Consider the following 19,294-nt stretch of genomic DNA (forward strand, 5'->3'; position numbering starts at 1 on the left):
CATGTTAATTGTGAATATTCTTAGTGTGAGGTTTAAGAACAGCTGAGTTGATCATTAAGCACCATCCAAATCTTTTAGATGATTTTTTCCCTCCAACTTGGGATAGGCACCGGTTGTGTAACTGAGGTATGTGACATATCAGAAAAACAATATTTTCAGGGAACTGCTCTTTATGCTTTTTACCTAATATGGAAGTTTTGGATGTTCACATTTTTGTAAGGGGCAGTTTTCCTCTGGCACCACAGCAAAAGCCCTTCTTTCGCAGATGTCTCTACAGAACAAAAGATACAAGCGTTAGTTCCATGTTTTCTTTGATCATTCTGACCTTTGAACCCATTGAAGAGAACGTGGATGGCCCCTTTCATTTGCACTTCAGAATCTCCCAAGAACCAGTTTGATGTTGAAAGCCCAGAGTAAAATAGTAAAAGTAAAGTAACAGTAAGCAGCCCAGTCTTCTGGATTGAACAGCCAAGCAAATTTTAATTAATAATAATAAAATACAAACTAAAATTAGCAACCTAGCAGTGGGAAAAAAATAATAGTTTACTCAACTCTAAAGTTATGATAACTAAGTATGCTCAATAATTGATAAATATGATCGTGATATGCTCAATACGATAACTAGAATGCTCAATAATTTTTCAAGATGAACTGCCTTTATAAAAAATATTGCTGTAATGGGAACGGTTGACAAGTCTTATGATCAATTTGATTATATGCATTATATTACTTTATTTAGTGACTGAAAGAGTGCATTTAATTTTTAATTTTTACATTCACATCCAGTCTTCATTATTTTTATAAATAACTCAAGGTGGCAAACATATGTAATATTCCTTTCTATTCTTATTTTCATAACAACCACCCTGTGACGTTGGTTAGGAAGAGAATGAGTGACTGTTTCAAAGTCTCCCAGCTGGCTTTCATGCCTAAGGCCAGTTTCTAGCCTGATACCTTAACCATTAGATCAAATATAGGCTTCAATATTAAGTATTTAAGTACATCAATCTTATTTAAAGAAGTTAGAGTACAGTCACTTGTATTTTCCCATATCCCTTTCCCTCGTTGAGATTTTATGACGTTTTTGGCAGTTGGCACCTGAAAGTGAAAAAGAAAGCAGCAGCTGAGGCAACTGCCACTGATGATGTGTTTCCATAGCACAGTGTTCATTTGAAATGTTCTTTCTTTAAGGTTTCTTTTAACTTTAAAAAATTAGGTTGTAAATCTGGAATGCTATTCTTTCAACTCTTTCCAAAAGCACTCAGTTGAGTAAAATAACACACAGAGATAAAGTCAAATTTGCTTTCTGTCAAATGCAAATACTCAGTGATCATGTGAACATGCCCATGTAGTTTTCTTGACAATAACATGGAATTAATTTGCTATTTTTCCCCCCTGGAGCTATTTTCAACTTCCCAGCCCTCTAATTTTTAGTGGTCTCACATCCAAGGGCTATGCAGACCCAGCCTTAAAAACAGATTCTCCTTTCTCTTTCTCAGGCCTGTCAATATGCAGCTACATATAAAACAAATTAGTTCACAACTATTAACGTGACACAATAATTACAAAGATGAACTAACTATAAAATAATACTTAATGAATAAAAGGGCTCAACTAAAGAGGTGCCATATTTTTGGAGTATAAGATGCACCTTTTCCCCCCCAAAAGAGGGTGAAATTCTGGGTGTGTCTTATACTCCAAATGTAGCCCCGCCCAGCTTCTCAAACAGAGGTTTCAGAGGCTGAAAAAAGCATCAGAGATTCAGAGGCTTTTTTTCTGAAGCTGTTTCAGAGGCTTTCAAAGGCATAATTTTTTTTTTCCTGAAATGGAGTTTCAGAAGTTTCAGAGGCAGAAAAGAAAGCAAGGCCCAGAGCTCACAACCAAGGAACCTGTTGCTAAAATTCACCTCTGGAACAGCTGATTGGGGGTATTCCAGGAGGCCCATCCTCCTGCCAATCAGCTATTTCTTATTTTCCTTCTCCAAAACTAAGGTGTGTCTTATACTCCAAAAAATATGGTATCTCTTGAAGCTTTTTCAGAAAGTTAAAAACTAACCGAGACTCCTGAGGAAGTCTATTCCAAAACATGGACAGGCAGAAAAGTTCTTGAAAAGAAAACTCTGCCTCCCCTGCACACCTTAATGCCTAGGCAGGTTCAGAATAACAAAGTGAAGCCTGCTCTACAATGTCATGAAAGCTGTCAACCTGTGTCCATCCTGCCTAGTCAGGGAATCCAGACTTGGAACTCCTTAACTCTGCATTTTGTAAATATAATCAGAACTTTCAGATACCTCAGATGCAATTAATTAAGCAGAGACACTAACTTCCAGCTGACGTGCACTAACTTCATTCAGAGTATAGGTTTCATGTTCTTTCCTTGAGGTGGCTTGTAATATACACTCTTCCTCGTCATAACTATCCTTGGAAGAATTGAGAACCTGTTGGGATTTACCTTCTACTGAGATATCCTGAATGGCAAAACGAAGGATGATGGTCCAAATCATGCCAAGGGTCATTTTTGCATTCCCATCAACAATCTCTGGGGAAAAAAAGGAAATGTAGCAGTTGAACAACCAAAAATAAACAAGCATGTTCTTAAAAGAATTATTAATCCAGCAGTGGACACCCCCTGGCTAAAACCTATGATGGGAAGAGGGGCAGAGGGCACATAAAAACTCCCTGGAGTTATGAAGAAGATCAGCAATCATCTGCTGAGGAGAAAAAGATCAAAATCCTCTGAATGCATATTGCTTCTCTGGTCTGATTTGAACGGTTTTCTTTTTAGTATCTTTCAGTTTATTTATTTGACTGGTGTATACGATGCCTTCCTGTTTGACTGCTCAAGACAGTTTACAGTTTAAGTTTTAGCACATCCTGCTTTCAGAGGGTTGGCATGAGAACCTGTTTTTAAAAACCAGAAACAACAGCTGGGCTCAGTCAATGTTTAAAAAATATGACCTGGTTTGGTGAATTAGCCCCCTTTCACAATTTGTAATATTTAGAAATAGGCTGCTTGTTTACTGGTGTTACACAATGCCTGTGTCTACATCAGCACATAAAAGGAAGTTCAGTTCCTATCAACGGGTAGAAGAATCTTGAAGGCAGTCAAGAGAAAGAAATCAGATTGTCTTTCTGGCCAATATGATGCTCAGAGACTCCTAGCAGATCTTGGTTTCCCCCAGGTTATCAGCTAGTCAGTTCCTCTAATAGCTGTGACCCTGCAACCTGAAAGTGAACAATAAAATGCTGACACTTCCATAAACATTTCTGCTCCACTTAGAACTCCATAGAGAAGCAGCCAGGGGTGAAATCCAGCAGGTTCTGAAGAACTGGTAGCGGAAATTTTGAGTAGTTCGGAGAACTGGTAGCGGAAATTTTGAGTAGTTTGGAGAACCGGCAAATGCCACCTCTGGTTGGCCCCAGAGTGGGGTGGGAATGGAGATTTTGCAGTATCCTTCCCCTGGAGTGGGGTAGGAATGGAGATTTTGCAGTATCCTTCCCCTGCCATGCCCACCAAAGCCATACTATGCCCACCAAGCCACGCCCACAGAACCAGTAGTAAAAAAATTTGGATTTCACCACTGGCAGCAGCTATATCCTTCTTTACAGGATACAACAGAATCTTGTGGTTTCTTAAAGACTATGTCTATCCCTTCCATACTTCCACCTCTCACAATTCTAGACAACACAGTATCAACAGTAGAAACCTTCAAATTTCTAGGTTCTATCATATTGCAAGATCTAAAATGGACAGCTAACATCAAAAACAACATCAAAAAAGGACAACAAAGAATGTTCTTTCTGCACCAACTCAGAAAGCTCAGACTGCCCAAGAAGCTGCTGATCCAGTTCTACAGAGGAATTACTGAGTCTGTCATTTGCACCTCTATAACTGTCTGGTTTGGTTCTGCAACCCAACAAGAAAGACACAGACTTCAGAGGATAATTAGAACTGCAGAAAAAATAATTGCTACCAACCTGCCTTCCATTGAAGACCTGTATATACTGCACGAATCAAGAAGAGGGCCATGAAAATATTTACAGATCCTTCACATCCTGGACATAAACTGTTTCAACTCCTACCCTCAAAACGATGCTATAGAGCACTGCACATCAGAACAACTAGACACAAGAACAGTTTTTTCCCGAATGCCATCACTCTGCTAAACAAATAATTCCCTCAACACTTTTAAACTATTTACTAAATCTGCACTACTATTAATCTTCCCATCGTTCTGTAGGAATTTAGCACCCACCCCCCTCCTAGAAGAATGAAATATTTTAGAAAATATTTAAAAGGCAGAATATATTTCCCTGGATGAGAAATGGAGAAACATGTTTTAAAGACAAAGCAACTCCCCCCACCTTTGTCAATGGGCCATTAAGGCCTGAGCCAGTCCATTGTCTACATGACAAAGATAGGATTAGCCCCTACCCATCTAGCAACAGAATCTTACCACATGGCAAGGCTCAAGCAAGCTTGAGAGACAACCTACAACATTAGCTAAGACCCCTAGACCACCTGGGAGTTTGACAACCAATCAGGATACTCTTCCTGTGCCCCAGAAAGTTCAAAGCTCAGAAAAAGCATAAAACCAGGGAGCACACAGGATCTCGCACTTTTCTGTTCAGGATCTCAAGCCATGTGATCCTGACCACCATTAAACCATCTTTCCAAGCAGCCTCCATGTTTCCAGTGTCTTTGTCCCCACTTGGAACTGAACCCAGATGGATATTTCTTCCAACAGTTCCCATCACCAATCTCTTTCCACTTATGACTGTATGACTGTAACTTTGTTGCTGGTAATCCTTATGATTTATATTGATATTGATTGTTCCTGATTGCTTATTTGTACCCTATGATTATCATTAAGTGTTGTATCATTAAGTGTTAAATTGTACCCTATGACCATCATTTGTGTTGTAAATGATGAAGGTATCTTTTCTTTTATGTACACTGAGAGCCTATGCACCAAGACAAATTCCTTGTGTGTCCAATCACACTTGGACAATAAATTCTATTCTATTCTATTCTATTCTATTCTATTCTATTCCATTCTATTCTATTCTATTGCATAAGATTTCCTGGATCACTAATGAGATTCATGGAGTATTGCCCTGAGAAAGGAATATATAGAAACCCACAGTTGCTATGGGTGGTAGGAACAGAGAGAGTAAGAGCAAAGAAATGAAATGCAGATGGTAAAGCCACTGAATTTATTTATGTGGTCTTTCATTATACAGTTTGGAATATAACAGATACTTTTGCATCAAACTAACAGTGTTATATGATAAGAAAAAAATATTTCTGTTTAATTCAGAAAGGTGTTAATTCTTTTAATTAATTCAAACTTGATTACCCTATTACATGAAAAAGGTCTATCAAGCCCACCCAATCCAAATAACACTACCTTAAGCTATATTAACGAGCATTAAGGTATTTATATCCACCTGTCTAGCAAACAGAAACTATTGTTTTGAAATGTTCAGCAGTTCAAAAGAATTGCCTAGATTAGCTGAAGGGTTCACTCCAATAAATCACATCAGTATTAACAGCAGGTGCATATGTAAAGCTCCTAATTCAGGAATAATAAGAACAACAGCAATTATACTAATAACAATACCCCCAGTGTTTTTGGAAGGGCACTACCTTGATGTGGTTATGGGCCTTGTATGCTCTGAGAAAGATGAGAGCTATGCCACAGGTTCAACCATACTAAACAAGTCTCATCAGGAATCAGACACAGTGTCTCTCCCATAAAAAAATATGGTGAGATGTAAATTTCAGAAAGTCCAGTCTGAACATCTGGTTGTGTGATGAACCATAACAATTCCATCAAATATCCACATCTGCCTATCCAGGTTATTGGAGAGGAGTCAATAAGTAGACAAAAATGCCAAATCTAGTCAACATCTGGCAGACAGTGTGACAAACCGTTACAACAACAACAACAACAACAAAAGAAAGCAAAAGTAGTATCAATAGTAATAGGCACCTTGGGTTTAATTCCAAAACAACTACTACAACACATTTGAACACCATTGGCATTGACAAGTTCACTATCAGTCAATTGCAAAAGGCAGCTTTACTCGGAACAGCTTACATCCTGCGACAATACCTTGTTTAACGTTTAGCATTATCAAACATCAACATCTGTCTGTCCCAGATCCTTGGGAAGGACTCAATAAGTAGATAAAAATGCCAAATCCAGTCTAAATATTTGGCTAAGTGTGTGACAAACAATAAAATCAAGCAACATTCCAAGGGAAGTAAGACAGCAAATTCATGATGGACAGCAGGACTGATTAACCATTGTGCCAACAGAAGACAAATTCATTCAAATGTCAGCTTTTCCCGTTTAATTCTTTGTATTATCTATGACTGGGCAGCAGCGCAGCAGCAATGGAAATAATTAAAAACAAATTCTGAAAGAAATAGTCAGGGATAACAATTTGCATCCAAAATGTGTTCCTGCCAGATTCTATCACCTCATTCCAATATTCAACTGTTTTGCAACAATAAAAATGTGATAAGTCACAAAGAAACCTTTAAGGCAGATTCATGAATAAAAGAACTGTTGCTAGGCAGCAACAGTTTGGATTTTATTTGCTAAAGTTGGTAAATTATCTTGTATATTTTGCTCTCCATCTCAAAACCAATGTTGTCACCCCGGTATCAGGAATACATCTTTATATCAAATGTGAAGATAAGTTCATATGTAAAACATTCGTTCTGTTACACGGGTTAAACATGGAGCAAATCTGTTTTATCTTGAAATTTCAGAATTTTGATATAACAAAGAAAAGGCTAATCATTTTTAAAGGGGTTCAGAGTAGGGAATAGGAGAGGTGCGCATTGTGAACAATCTTTAGTACAGTTGATGGACCCCCCTTTCCTCCAAAATCATTGGGACCCTTTTGGGACATTCGTACCAATGGAGAATTGAGATTCTGTTCTGCGTCTTTCAACACTTTGTGAATGTCTCCATTAAAAGGAAAAGGGGTTGACAGAAATATGAAATATGGGTTGAAGACTAAGGAGGATGACCTGAATCCTCCAAGAAGTAATTGTGAAAAAAAAGGATCCTTAAAAAGTCAAGCAAAAAGATCTCAGGTGTGAAATCTAGAACAGTTGTCATTCTCCTTTCTCACAATCTCAGAGTGCTGTTCACAGCACACTCAACAAGGAAAAACGTTCAGCTAGATCTACATTCAGCCTGTGCAAAGATACAGACTGCTGTTTGAAGAACTGGAACAGCTGGAAAGAGGAAACCAACTGTTCTGCTCTAGTGAGTATATTTCCATATAATTGGTTTTACTACAATAAGTCTTTGTGAACAGAATATACAAATAAAGATACAATTTCCATCTCTTTGGTGCTTGGTTCTTTCAAAAGGAAAATAACCACTGAATATTCATAATAAAACTGGGTTCTTCAAAAGGATTCCAAAATGCACTGAAATGTATAATCCTGTCATAGTACTCTAACTCTGATATTCCATTATCTTCTTGTTTTGCACGGGAGGTTCACAGGATTATTTTTTTTTTGCATCAGGATTTCAAATAGGATTTATGAACTTATTTTATATGTAAATAAGAACTATGGTGGAAATATATCAAGAGAATGAAAATGTGTTTACACTCCATGTTGCAGTCCATTTTACTACAAAATGTGGACTGCTTTTGTGCTATTGATAAAAAATTACTCTGGATTTAAAAAAAAAATCCATTACTAAGTGTGAGAGATCGTGCAGTATAAGCAATCAAAGGGGATGCTTTCTTGAACCTGCAGAATTTGCAGAATATGAGCAGTACTGTAAGCCATATAAGGTGGCTTTAATTTAGCCAATAAAAACAATAGTTTCACTACTTGTATAAATACAACTTTTAAAAATTGTTCCAAATGTCAGTGTTTCTTTCTTATACAGTTTCCTTTTTGCATCACATTAAGGAATGTTGGCACTGCCAATCTTGTATCAATATAGAATTACGGTATTTTTTTGTTTTTCCAACCTTCCAATATAGTTTCTTGGATATTCTGGAGCCAAGATGATGATTAGGAAGTGATTAGTGGTGATATCACTTGTGGTCAAGTGATAACACGGATCTTTTGACAAATTGTGTTGCTTATGGTATATTTTAAAATATGCACACAAAATCTCTTTTATTGGCCCATCATGATTTCTAGTTAAATTCTACCTGTTTGATATGATTTATTCAGTTTTAGCCATGTTAACAACATTCAGCCTGCTTCATTGATTTTTATTCTGTTGCTATCGTAATGACAATCACTGATCTTGGTCTTTCAAAATGCAGAGTTTGAAAAAGTTTATAATCCTTTTCACAAGGATTGACTGATAGCATACTATCTGTCAACCAAATACAGTACAATTAAGAACCCATAATACAAACAAAACACATGCAATGGGTACAGCAAGAATCGTATACAGTATGTTCATAATTATTCTGACATTAATGGAAGGAGTTGGGGATTAATTCTAATTTTACACATATATTTTTGTTAAATTATATAGGTTTGATACAATAATGAAACATGATGACCTCATTATATTTATTAGTTATATTTGTTATATCTTATGCTGAATCTAAAGAATAACAGACAACATTGATAAACTAAACAGATTCACTTGGTTGAGTTGGGCAGCTAGAGAAACTGAATAAATAAATAAATCTTCCTTAACTTTGAAATACTGTCTATTCCTATTGCACATTGGGCATTTTCAGAGACTGCTTCTTCTTTTCCCCTTACTCAGATATAACAAATTGTAATCACCTATAACATTAATTGTTTTACTCAAGTATTTTGGGGATAAATTTGATGGATAAAAAGACTATTTGGTTCATCAGGTTCTTGGATTAGAAAATCCATGAGCAATTTTTTTTTCTAAGATGAACAAAAGCATCGGATTCTTTCTTTTCTCTTCTTCCTCCTAAACAAAGATAATGAGACAGGATAATAATCCTTTAGAAGGAACACAGAGAGCATCTGTCTATACACCTGGTTCTTGGTGACTAGGCAAGATACAAATGAATGTAACAAATGAATGGATGGATGGATAGAAGCCAAAAACTGCTCCCAGCTATTCTAAGACTCCTTAATTGGTTGGTCTTCAAATGTGAAGTCCACATTTAGGAAATACATTATTTTCTAGCAATGCATCCAATATTAAATGTGTATCGAATAAAAGCAGGTTCATTATTGCTATTGTCCATTTCCGGCTTGAAGTAAATGCTGCTTACCTTCGGCTCCAATGGAGACCAGCTTGACTCCTTTGCTAGCAATAAAATCCAGAGCTTTGTTCACATTTGAGATTTTGTGCACTCGCATTTTGCCTCTTTCTGGCTTAGCCAAACGTTCACCTAATCCGGTTGAGGGAACAAAATGATTATTATTTTTTTTAATGAAGTCCTTCACCTCTACCAAGAATTCATATACCACACAAAGAAAACAGTTGCTTCTCTTTTGCTGTAAAACCACAACTGGTCCATTGGGATTTGCTTACAGTCATAATTTTGTAAATACCTGATTGTACCACTTAATCATGCAGGGGAATCACGTATTTGACTACTTCCCTCAAGTGACAAGTTATTCACAAACTAAGCAGCACTTTGGGGAACAATAAAGCTAAAATAATCATACCATGGTCATAAGCAGGAATGAGATTAAACTGTCTTCAAATTTGCTTTGTTTATTTTCTCTTTTCTTTTTCCAAAGCGGAGATCTTAATAGTAAGTAATCAACTTGAGATCAAAGCCTTTATTGTAAAACAAATATTTTGATGCAACATGCAGTGTGTTTTTTTTAAATGTTGTATTCAATTCTGGATGAAAAAGCCAAATAATGTTATGCTTATTAACATTGTAAATCATAATTAATATTGATATTTCTTGTTTTGAATCCTCAATGGTCTGTTATCTAAATATTACAGTGGTAATAATGTTTACTCAATATTGTATTAATCAATATAGTTGTAGCAATATAATGTATTGTATAAGCTTTATAACTGTTTAATAAAGACAATTACAAAAAATAAAATAAAAAGAGGAACACTTTTAAGGATGCAATTGCCTCTTATTCCAAAGTGGTATTGTTTCAGAAGGACTGACCTCATGATTTCCCTTAACATGTATATCAATACATATGTCCCAAAAGCAATAATACTTTTCCCCTGTAAAATATCACATACAGTGCTATTACTTTTTCTAAGGGCCTAGCCTAGACAGAATAAAACTCCTAAACAAATGTGCTCAATTATCTTCATAGTGGGGAATTGGAAGTATATACAGAAGTAAACAAAAGCAGAACTAAGTTGTCCTAGCAGTTTTCATTGGGATTTCTTTTTCTAAAGATGTGCAAAATGCTTGGTGCAGGGAACGACTGATTATGGGTGGTCTATGCCTGAATGGAAACATACATGCTTCGGGTGTTTTGGCCCATGCAGAGAACAAAATGAAGCTGTTTTTATCCAGACACAAATGGTTTGATATTAGAGGCAGCGGGAGCAGGGAAAAAGCCAAGGACATTGATGGCGAAAGAGAGGCAGCAAAGAAAAACATGGGAAGAAGATCTAGGGGCAGGCTGGCGCAGGGAATATGCTGTGCTACAACAACATCAGGGACAGCAGTGCAGCGATGAGGAAGGGAGGGCTCTGAAAAATAAGAGGGGTGGACAGGCTGGTGGGATATGCTCCCCTGGGAGCCACAGAGGAGGGTAGGGCAACATGGACCAGCCTTGTTCTAGTCACTCCTCTGGATTTTTTATGTGAAATCTAGAATAACTAAAACATTCTGGGTTTTGTTGTACTAAACCATGGCTCATCAAGCTTCCAGTTTCTTTTTGCCCATCAAAAAGGATTTATTTTTTTTTGCCTGCCACATACCAACTGATTACTCTGCTTATTGCAGCTCACTTGTACTGTAGTGTTTCCCCCAAATGAGTTAGGATTATCAACTGATGGCTAACAGTTACCTCTGCAAATTTATATATCTGCACCATAATCACAAAGGTATCATATCAATGAATTATGTCTGAGGTGGCCAAAAACTTTTCAGACATGAGATTTTAAGTTTAGTGGCAGGCAAAAAAGGAACAAATGTCCTTATCTGAAACAGGCCCTCTGGAACCTGATGTGTTTGAAAGTGTTCTTTCCTTTTTGAATATATTTCTAATTCTTTGTATTTGTATATTTTCAATATTCTACGTTAACAAACATCCCCCAAAGGCTCTCTTATGTCAAAAGATCATTCATATACAGCAGCAACAACAAACATCATCATCGTCATCATCATAACCCATGGCTGGACCTGGACGGCTATTGGGTGTGGTCCCTATGGTTATGGGAATGCCAGTCTTCGGATCAGTTGTGGCTTAGCCACCGTGAACCAACCCAGGCATCTACCATCACCAATGATGAGAAGAAATCAACAAAATTCCATACCGGACAAGTCGTTGCCCGGATCAGCAAGGTCCACGCCAGATGCTATGGCTGCTGGACATCTGCCAAAAAATGGGCTACAGGGCTCAGTTTCTATTGCTGGGGAACCAGGGCGGGCAACTGTAAAGCGACTGGGACAAAAGCGCAAAACTACATCTTAAGAAGGTACTTGGTTGATACCTAGGACGCTGGCAGCAACCCGTATCAACCATTAGCACCAGTCAATGGTATTTGTGATACATTTTTTAATGTTCAGTTGACTGAGTTTAATGAATAAAGTATAATGATGATGATGAATAAGAAGTAGTAGTAGTAGTAGTAGTAGTAGTAGTAGTAGTAGTAGTAGTAGTAGTAGTTGGAGGGAGATAAATGGGATCTCCTTTCTTGCAAAGGATTCAGTCTACAATCCCTTGCTTTTCTTCAGTTATGTGTCCTTTCTTTCCAAAATGCAGCATGTCCAGCCGTTATAACTGTGTTTACTTTGAACTGCTGCCAAAAGCAACTGAACCTGAAGTTCAAAGAGGCAGGAGAACAGCCGCCTTTCCTCCTGACAGGAATGAACTGACTCTCCTTTGGCAGTCACAGTAATCTTTACCAGACGATGCCACAACAAAGCAAGGGCTTGTCCTACACTTTCAAGAGATCAGTGACACATGCCAACTGTACATGTTTACCAGACAGGAAAAGGGCTTCTACTGGGGAAAACGGGAATCACTGAGATTTTAAGAGGCCATGGAACCTGCTTACATATAATGTGGCAAACCACCCTGTTCAATCGCAGCAAAAAAATATTTTGAAGCACTTTGGCTGTGCACAGTGTGTATAACCAGCTTTTCCATGACCAGTGACCTCTAAGATTTGTTGATTCTATAGTTGCCAGAATCCCAGGACAGCCAAAGGCTAAGAATTGTTCAAGCCAGAGTCCTAAACAAAATCTGGAAAGCACTGCAGAGAAAAGGGAACAAATTCAAAACAAAAGGCAGTAAGGGCAAAGAGATGAAGACAGAGGAGAATGCAACATCAAGGAAATATAGTCCATGGTAGAATTCTGTAAATAAAAACACCAAGGCTTGGTTATTCGCACTCTGCTTATCCCTGTCTGTAAACTGCTTCCTCTTGGCTTTCCTCTCCTTCCCCATGCATGAGTGAGCACTTCACTAGCAAGATAAACAAGTCAGGAATAAATAACACGAGAGACAAATTCAGCTGGTTCTGGAAGACTTCAAAGAAAGCCACAGGACATGGACCATTCAACATTTTGCTTTTAAATTCTGCAGAGGAAGGAGGACCACTTGTGGCTTTCTCCGAGGACTTTGGTTGTAGAAGAGCAATCAAAGTTCTGTACAAGTAATCCTCGACTTACAACCTTTCATTTAGTGACCACTCGAGGTTACAATGGTACAGAAAAAAAATGACTTACGATCATTTTTCACACTTACAGTCATTGCAGCCTCGCTGTGGTCATGTGATCAAAATTTGGCTGCTTAGCAACTGGTTCTTATTTATGATGGGTGTCGTGTCCCACTCCTCCGCTGACGGCCGGGTCAGGGAAATCCGAATCAGGCTTGCCTCTGCAGCTCTGCCCAAAGTCCTAGCAAAGTCCTCAGAGCAGGCAGGAGATCAGAAGGTGACTTCAGCAAGATAAGTTCGACTTTGCCTGACTCAGAGACTGCCAGAAAGCAGATCCTTTATATAGGCCATGGGGTGTGGCTCCATGACTCAGCACTCATTAAGACCTGCCCCTCCCTTCCTTCTGTTGCCTCCGCCTATCCAATCTTCTGATGCGAGGGTCACTCCAATCAGCAGCTGTTGGAAATAAACTTTCCTCAGGCTCACATGCTGTGGAGGAGGGGGAGGGGTCTAGCTGCTCCGTTTGCCTGGGCATGGAGCCAGGGCTGGGGCTGGGGGGGGGTGCTCCCTCCTCTGCAGCCTGCTTGGGCATGGAGCCAGGGCTGGGGCCGGGAGATGCCCCCTCCTCAGCCTGTCTGGGCATGGAGCCAGGGCTGGGGCCAGGAGGACATTCTTCAGCGTTCGGAAGCAGATAAGCAGACCCCGGCTGCGGTGAGAGCGGGCAAGACACAACAATGGGTTACAGTGTCCTGGGGTCATGTTCATCCCCATTTATGACCTTTTGACAAGCCAAGTCAATAGGGAAGCCAGATTCATTTAACAACCGTGTTACTAATTTAACAACTGTGGTAAGAAAAGTCGTAAAACGGGGCAAAAAAATCACTTAACAACTATCTGATTTAGCAACATAAATTTTGGGCTCAATTGTGGTCGTAAAATGAGGACTACCCATAAAGGAAGCTATGGTGGACAGCACAGTGAAGCTTAAGTGGGAAAGGTGTCCCAACAAAAGCATATGGAAGTGAAGTGATACTATTGCTTTGGCTGACTTGGTTTCCAACCCTGATTGGATAAGCAATGCTAAAACACCCTTCCCCAGCTGCCACTGTTCAGGTGTCTTGAATTATGACTCTCATTACTCCAGGCTGGCATAACCAGTCTAGAAGGCACCAGGTTGGTATTTGGATGCTTCACGTCCTGATAATAGAAAGATGCTGATGAAACAAGTGCTTTGCTGCATGTGGTGATGAATACTGGGTAGGAATAGATTCCCATTTATTTGTCTCTCTGAAGTTCCTTCTCTCCATAAATTTCCCAACATGAACTTTGTGCACATGGGATACTGATTCAAACAATGGCCAACTTGGCTCTTGTTTTGCACTACATGGAAAGCTTGAAGTACACGTTTCCCCACTCCAACCCATTTAAACTACTGCACAATAATGGTCTCACCCGATATAACTTCCAGGAGTAGCATGAGCTTCAGGCCATCTCTGAAATCTTCTTCTATGTTCTCAATCTGGGTGCCAGCCTTGCGGAGATGAGAGTTACACCATGCTGTAAATGTCTGGAAAGAGATAAAATGAGAAGAAAAGGGATTAATTCTTCTCCTAAGAGAAACTGTAAGGCTGTCGGGTGGGAAAAATCCATAGTATTGCAAAAACACTGATGCTATGTGATTTACTGAACTAATGTCAGTTTAATTAGATTTATTAGTTCTTCGTGTTCTATCTCTTTAGCTTCCAGGAAATAATAGTGCAAACTGGAGGATGGGGGGATTGGAGCTAATTTTGCATGTCTAGGATGGTATTTTTTCTCTGAATCCCACCCACCCACCCACCCCCGTTGTTGGAGTAAGCTGTATCCTCACATAAGGATTCCTGCCTTTACAGTTTCCACCTCAATCACAAAATCCACTCATTCCCCCAAATTATACTAGGGTTATTTTAAGATGGGGTTGCCAAGTCCAACAAGGCCTCCAATACCAAAAATGGGTAAATCTCAGTTTTCCAGGAACTACTTCCTTTTTTAATTCGAATACACAGATCCACCAGCCAGAGCCAGATGCTAGAGTAGGCTGGCAGAGCTGAAGAAATCTAAAACCAGATATTGATTGATATTCTTTATAAATATACAAACTGAGTAGACTTTAGCACTCTTTCAGGTTAAAATGAACCGTCCTTAGCTATCCTCCAAACATTTTTCATCTCAGTAGCATAATGTGGAGAAGGCAGAAAAGGAGACTTGTGTTACTGTTGCTACTGTTCACAGGTAGGCGTCAAAAACCTTTGCTGATCGGACGACTTCCGGTATCCAGCGGCAACGGACGTCTGGAAGGCTTCTCCTGCCTCCAGCGCCCGAATCCGGCCGCCGCCGAGGCCCCCAGGGGCCAGGTGTTCCGAAAAGGACACCTGCCGCACGGACGGCTCGCCAGGGGTCTCCCAGCCGACATACAGGACTGTGGGGACCGATGCTGGCGCGTCCTAGGCTCGGCGGGGTTCGGAGGCCACAGGCCGCGGCCATTATTTTGGTCGTCGCCTGGGCGCTGTGCCCGTGACACCGGGCATTGGATTTATAACTGCAGCAGCCTGGTGGTGAACAGGAACGGAGAAGAATTGAGGAGGAGAAGGAAGGGAATATCGGTGGCGTGGTGGACTGCTCCGGAGTGCGGGGGTTTTCTCCCCTGCGGTTGGAAGGAGCACGAGTTATTCTGGAGAGAGGAGAACTTAAAATAAGAAGATTACGGTTTTGTGGAGCTCTGGAGAAGAGGTGATGGAGAAATTTAGGAGGGAAGGTTTGAGGCCCCCTCCTTCTGGGGAACAGTGGTGGCGTCCAGCTTCCGCCTTCACTATGAGAATTTTGATGACATCACTTCCCTTGACTTCCTGGTTGACTAACTGTACTCTGGACTCGTTGCTCCTGTGAGTGCCCCTGGTGGATCCGGAGGAAATTACAAGGATACTGTGCTTGCCTGAGGATTTTGATTCTTTTTTTTTTTCAAATGGCAAAGGTCAGAGACCAACTGCTGGAGAGATGGAGAATTTTGGAAAAGTTATCCAACATGGACAAGAAACTGGATGATTTGCAAAGAGGCCAAACGGAAATAAGAGCAGAAATTGTGACTATCCAAAAGGATTTAAAGGATACTCAACAAGTCTCAGCAGAAAACAAGCAGAAAGTGGAAGGTCTGAGGAGAGATGCGGGCAGTGCAGAAAAGAGAGGAGGCGACAGGCAATGCTGTGCTTGGACTACAGATGGATAAAATGTCTTATTTCCTTAGGTTTCAAAATTTGGAAGAAGTGGACCAAGAAGACTTGAGAGATGTTGTGACTAAATTGTTGGGAGAATTTCTTGGGAGAGGTGTTGATTTCATGAATTGGGATGTGGATCGAGTTTATAGAGTTAATTCGCAATATGCACGCACGCATGCAGTTCCCAGAGAGGTTCATGTCAAATTTGACAGAAGAGAGACGAGATGAAATTCTTAGAAAACATAGGAGTGGGGCACTGATTTACAGGGGCAGGGAGATAGCCATTCTGAGGCAGATTCCCAGACAGGTACGTGAAAAAGAAAGAAATATTATTTTTGTCAAGCAAATTGTACCAGAAGGAGTGGGCTTCAGATGGCTGATGCCAGAGGATTGATGATTTTCCGGGAGGGCATTACGAAAAAATCAGTACAATTGGAGGCTACGGCCTATGTGGAGGAACACAAAGCCTTCCTGGAATCAGATGACCCAGGAATTGAAGAAGGGGAGGTTATAGATCATGGGGCTGAAGCGGCTGCCGCTGTTGCGGCCCTGGAGTTGGGTCAGGCTGAACCCAGAGTTCTGAGATCCAAAACTAGGAAGTGATAAAGATATTTGGGATTGTGTTGGTTTTCCTTATTCTCTTTTGTACGATATTCTGTTTATTCTTGACTCTTCTTTATTACGTATTTAAAATTTGCAAACTTTGCTACTTCGTGTCACCTGCTTGCCTTATGGCTGTTGTATGTGTTAAAAAATTTGAGTAAAATTCTTATTTTAGATAAGAAAAATGAAAATTTACCATACCTGATATGTATTTGTATAAACCTTTTTTGACTAATAAAAACTTTTTGAACAACAAAAAAAACCTTTGCTGATCATTGTAAATCCCTAAAGGGCTGTCAGTAGATTAAACTCAAATTTCTATCAACCGTTGAATAAGAAAAGTTAGTCATCAGGTAGTTCCTCCCACAACTTACTTTCTTTTTTTTTTTAAAGTTTTTTTTTAATTAAACAAACATTAAAAACATTGGACATAGTGTGACCATCCCGGTCTTGTCATATCCATACATATTTTTTAACATAAGAACAAATATAATTACTATTTAACATTCATTACTATTTTGTTCAGATCCAGATCCAGATCCCTTGTCCTCATTTACATATTTGTCTAAGTATTATCCAATATTCATTTTACAAACCCTAATTCTTTTTTGTTCCAACTCCTTTTCTCCTTTCCAACCATTGGTGCACTTTGTTCCAAGTTTTATAGTGTTCTGTCTGGTCCTGGTTTTTGAGTTCTAGTGTCAGCTTGTCCATTTCTGCACATGCCAAGATTTTCTTTATTATTTTTTCTTCCGGGGGTGGGGGGTCTTCCTTTTTTCAGTATTGCGCATAAACCAGCCTTGCTGCTGTTATAACATGCAGCATTAATTATATCAGTTTTTTGCTAAATTAAAGATTCCCTATAAAGAAAAGTTAGTCATAAGGAAGTTTCCCCCCCCCCAACTTTTTTGATGACCGACCTCAAAAATACAGAGTCTGCTGTTTGCAACCTTGCCTCTTTTTTAAAAAAGAAACATCATAAAGCTCCAGTCCAATCTTTGCATATTATCAACTAAATCCTTCATTAGTGGCTGCCAAATATAATATATGGAATGCCGGTAGGTAATTTGTTTAGCTCCCACATGAAGTTGTTCCTTAGCAAATCCTTTTATTTGAGTTCTCAATCATAGTTTTCTGAGTTTACAGCTTAATGGCACTGATAAGAGGAGATACAATTGAAAAAAAGAGTTTTTATAAATATATAAGCCACTTTAGGGAACCAGTACTTTTTCACATAACTGCTAATTTGTACAAAATGTTGCCGCGCTATAGAGAGGTTGGGGTCCTGTCTAAAACTGTTTTATGTATCACTTCCAGAATATGTCTATTTTTGTGGAATTTCTATACCACATTTTCTGTGCCCATTAACATTCTCAGACTGACCTCCAAATATCATTGTTTGCTCAAAGAATTCCAATTACATTACAATTAGCTATTTGAAAAAGTAATTCACTGCAAAAACCTAAAACTTATCAAAGAGGTCATCTCTTTTGAACATACTTCCTTAGATACCTCAGCTGCAGTATTAATCAACAACTACATCAGGAGTCCGCAACCTCCAGGCTGCGGCCCGTTGGGAACCAGGGCCAAACCATTTCTCTCCCTGCCCCCGCCACTGCCAGTCCACAGAGCCAAAAAGGTTGGGACCACTGAACTATATCATAACTTCCATGTTTTAAGTCAGTGGTTCTCAACCTTTATAGTGTTGCGACCCCTTTAATACAATTCCCCATGATGTGGCAACCCCTTTAATACAATTCCCCACGATGTGGCGACCCCCAACCGTAAAATTATTTTCGTTTTGAATTTATCGCGCCTGAAGCCGTATTGGTTAGTGATCTGAACTGCTTGTGATTGCCTTGAGGATGGAGGCATTAAAGTGGAGACTCCTCCCCTATTAAGTTTATCGCGCCTGAAGCCAGATTAGGCTAGCGATTGGGAGTGATTGCAGCTGGCTTGAGAGGGAGACATCAGAGCAAAGATTTCTCTCTTTTTTAATTCATCGCGCCTGAAGCCGAATTCGGCTAGCGATTTGAAGAGCCTGCAGCTGGCTTGTGGAGTCAACCATTGGAGCGCGATTCTTCGACTCGCAAGTATACTTCCCATATTTCCGATGGTCTTAGGCGACCCCTGGCAAATTGTCATTTGACCCCCAACGGGGTCGCGACCCACAGGTTGAGAACTGCTGTTTTAAGTGATGAGATGCTTAAAATATTGAAAAGGTAGTTTTAAACATACAGAACATATATGGCTATGAACAATTAAATTGTCATCCACCTGATTTCAGTGGCATGCACAATTCCCTTAGTAAGACAATTCCCTTAGTAAGAATAATAGTTGCGATGAGGTTCAATGTTCCCAAGTAAATTAAATGAGAAAAATTATGGCCAATGTAAACCTGAAATGACAAAAAATGCTACACTGGAGAAAAGGTATTAATCTGAAGTTAATCACCCAAAAAAATGTTTATAAGAGAGAATGGTTGAGATAGATTAGGGATGTTAAACTCGCGCATCACGTTGTTGTCACATGATGTATTGCAACTTTTTTCCCCTTCCTAAAATAGGGGTGGGAGTGGCCAGCGTGTGACGCATCCGGCCCGCGGGCTGTGAGTTTGACACTCTTAATATAGATG

At 39.5% G+C, this 19,294-nt stretch overlaps 1 protein-coding gene across 5 annotated transcripts in view; it reads right to left on the minus strand.

Moving 5' to 3' along the window:
* The window catches only part of ACTN1 (actinin alpha 1), a 131,850-nt gene that overhangs the window by 46,599 nt on the left and 65,957 nt on the right, over positions 1-19,294 (minus strand). For all 5 annotated transcript variants that reach the window (XM_058161901.1, XM_058161898.1, XM_058161899.1 and 2 more), the window contains exons 2-5: positions 14,258-14,372; positions 9,261-9,380; positions 2,452-2,538; positions 184-271 (exon numbers count right to left, since the gene is read on the minus strand). In XM_058161901.1, coding sequence (XP_058017884.1) covers positions 184-271; positions 2,452-2,538; positions 9,261-9,380; positions 14,258-14,372 — 410 coding nt within the window. The remainder of the gene's footprint in view (positions 1-183; positions 272-2,451; positions 2,539-9,260; positions 9,381-14,257; positions 14,373-19,294) is intronic.

This window comes from Ahaetulla prasina, chromosome 1 (assembly GCF_028640845.1).
Source record: "Ahaetulla prasina isolate Xishuangbanna chromosome 1, ASM2864084v1, whole genome shotgun sequence".
Classification (NCBI taxonomy): Eukaryota; Metazoa; Chordata; class Lepidosauria; order Squamata; family Colubridae; genus Ahaetulla; species Ahaetulla prasina.